The 2691-nt window shown below is 49.7% G+C and overlaps 1 protein-coding gene across 1 annotated transcript; it reads right to left on the reverse strand.

The window, feature by feature from the left end:
- Window positions 1–310: 310 nt before the first annotated feature.
- Window positions 311–1780, reverse strand: LOC100383757 (uncharacterized). The gene has a single exon (NM_001176392.1). The coding sequence runs from the start codon at window positions 1128–1130 to the stop codon at window positions 753–755; it is 378 nt and encodes a 125-aa protein (NP_001169863.1). The 5' UTR covers window positions 1131–1780; the 3' UTR covers window positions 311–752.
- Window positions 1781–2691: the final 911 nt, after the last annotated feature.

A 2691-nucleotide genomic window follows, 5' to 3' on the forward strand; every position in this document is an offset into this window, starting at 1 on the left:
AAATCATGTTCAATTGTTGTTGTCGATCTTAATTATTCGACCCTTTGATTATCACTAAAAACCGTGATCCAAAATATCTGCGACTCTTTGTTAAAAAAAGAAAAAAATTAAAAAAATGGAAAAAGATCTCCAGCCGCCCCAGCTTGTCTTCGTCCCTCGCGCGTGCAGCCGCCGTTATCTGGCTGCGCGATATTTTCGCCGCACAGCTCTGGAAAAATCCCGCTGTTATTCTTATCTCTTCCTCCCGTCGTCACCTCCCTCCCTCTCCTTGATATTCTCTCTCGCAGTGCTCTCCCCAGCTCAGGTCGGCCGAGCGCTCAGTCGTCCCTCCTCTCTCTACCCTCTGTGCGCTTCATCTCCCTGGCTAGAACTTCCCTGCGCGCGCCTGCTCCCATGCCGCGTCCCCTCACCTCGTTCCTCTCTCGCTCGCCCCAGCACCTGGCCGAGCTTCCTGGCCTTTGCGCCCTGGCCCCTCTACTCGGTGCTCTCTCGCCCATGGCGCGCAACCGCGTCTTCAAGCCCGGCCTCCAGCCTCCTCCCCTGCACGACGACCCAGCTCCCTCTCCCATGGCGGCTCCCTCCGCGCGTCCCTGGCCCTAGCATGGAGCTCGCCCAATCTGCGTGTCGTGCTCCTCTGCTCGCCCTCCCTAGCCATGGAACTTCCTATGCGCGCCCGGCCGGAGTTTCCTCGGCTCGGACCTTTCTGCCATGGCGCGCCCTGCTCCCTATTGCCGCGAACTCCAACTCGGCGCCTAGCTCCCCTGCGCGCTCTGCTCCCTTCCCCATAGTGCGCCCTCGCCCTCTCGTTTCTCTACTTGCCGTCGTGCCCTGCCCTCTGCTCTAGCTTGCCGTGCGCCCAGCGGATTCCAGCACCGTGAAGTTTCCCTGCGCGTGCGCGCTCCTGCCGAGCTCGCCCCTGCCCATGCCACGCGCTTCCTTGGTCGTCCCTGCGCGCAGCTGCGAGCTCTGCTTGGCCGCTCCTCCTGTTCCCTGGCCATGGTGGTGTTGTGGCATGGCGACGTCGTGCACGTCGTGGCAGCCGTCCTGGTCGTGAAGCAGTCCGCGCCGTAGAATTCGCCCGGCCACGACCTCATCGAACTGCGAAGCTCCCTCGCCGTGCGCTCTGGCATCGACTGCCGCCGGTTCCTCCATAGAGTTCACGAGCGCTCCTTAATCTATTCGTTTCGCCGTGGGCAATTTCTCCACGCTTAAAATCCGTGCTGCTCGCACCACGTGCGCTTGCTCCTCATCCATCGGGTTTCGGCGTGTTTGTGTTTGCCGTCGAGTCGTCGAACCCGTCATCCCTTACTCGACTCCCAAGCAAACTCCCTGATCCACGTCCTGCTCGCCGTCGACTCTCGGCACCACAAGCTCACCTTCCCTTGCGCACATATCCACAGACCCTGCCTCATCACACACGTGCGTTATCAATCTTGTCGTCGTTCTGTGCATCATCAAGAAATACAAAGCGTTGGGTGAAGATGAAGCTGGCAGCGTGATGTTCACCAAGTGCTTGACAAAAAGCTCGAACAAGTCATCAATCGTCATCCTCGTCTACGCCAAAAATCCTAGAAGATTAGGCACAGAAGGAAATAAATCAGTACGCGACCGGAGGATTCTCGATGTGGATGGAGAAGAGTGCGATTCGATGCAGCACTCACCATGTGTTCGGTGAAATACTAGAGCTGAAAGGCGTCATCGATTTCGTGGTTGCAAGTTTGATTTAGTATGGTAAGTCGATCCATATTTCCGTTAGCTTAATTATTGAATTAGTTCGATGAATGCGATGTGATTATTTTCATGATTTTAGAGTAGTCGCGTTGAGTACTATTGTTACGTTTGAGATGTTAAGTATGTGCCGTATGGTGAATTAGTGAATGAAGTTTAAATTTAGCATTTTTAAAATGTCTAAACAATAGTATTATTAGTATTACTTATGACAAATTATAATTGTTTGATAAAATTAATGGTAGGCTATATATGATGGCTTAGCGTGGTATGAAATTTAGTCCTGTCAAGTGGTTTAGAAAGTTGACGTGCTTCTGTTATTGTTCTAAGATTTAAATGTCTTAGACTAATGAATTTAGAATTATTAAGTTTTTGGTGTCGAACTTTAACTAAGGCACATAGAGCGTATGCATAGTTATTATTTCTTAATGGTTGATTTAGATTGGGGTAAGATGAAGGAACATGATTGTTATAATTAGTGGGTTAAAAATGAAGAATTAGATATGATTAAACAGGAGAAACGCGAGTGCTGTAGTTAGTATGTATAGTTTATTATTATGTAATTATTGCGCTTAGTCGTATGTCGATAACTAGTGTTTCCGAATGAAATGGTACAACGCCTCGCCGCTAGGTGTTTAATTCGCTGTTGTGTAACATTATTTAGGTTTGTGATATTCCTGTTTATATGCATTCATGTGCATTATGCAAATCATTTAGGTACGTTTATTAACCACATGATGCGGAGAACCAAAGCTGAGTCGACCACAAGATGTCGCTACGTGTGAGCTTCTCCACAAGGTGATGCTGATGGACGAACCTAAAGATGGACAGACGAAGCAAGTATCAAAACAAAAGCTAATCGCCAAGTGGTTGCCATCTAACAAACACTAACATAGTGTTATCCAGGCAAGCCCCGGTGCATTCGCCACCTCCTTGCTGTTTTAAAATCTTTATCACCTTATA

The sequence above is a fragment of the Zea mays genome, chromosome 3, assembly GCF_902167145.1.
Source record: "Zea mays cultivar B73 chromosome 3, Zm-B73-REFERENCE-NAM-5.0, whole genome shotgun sequence".
NCBI lineage: Eukaryota > Viridiplantae > Streptophyta > Magnoliopsida > Poales > Poaceae > Zea > Zea mays.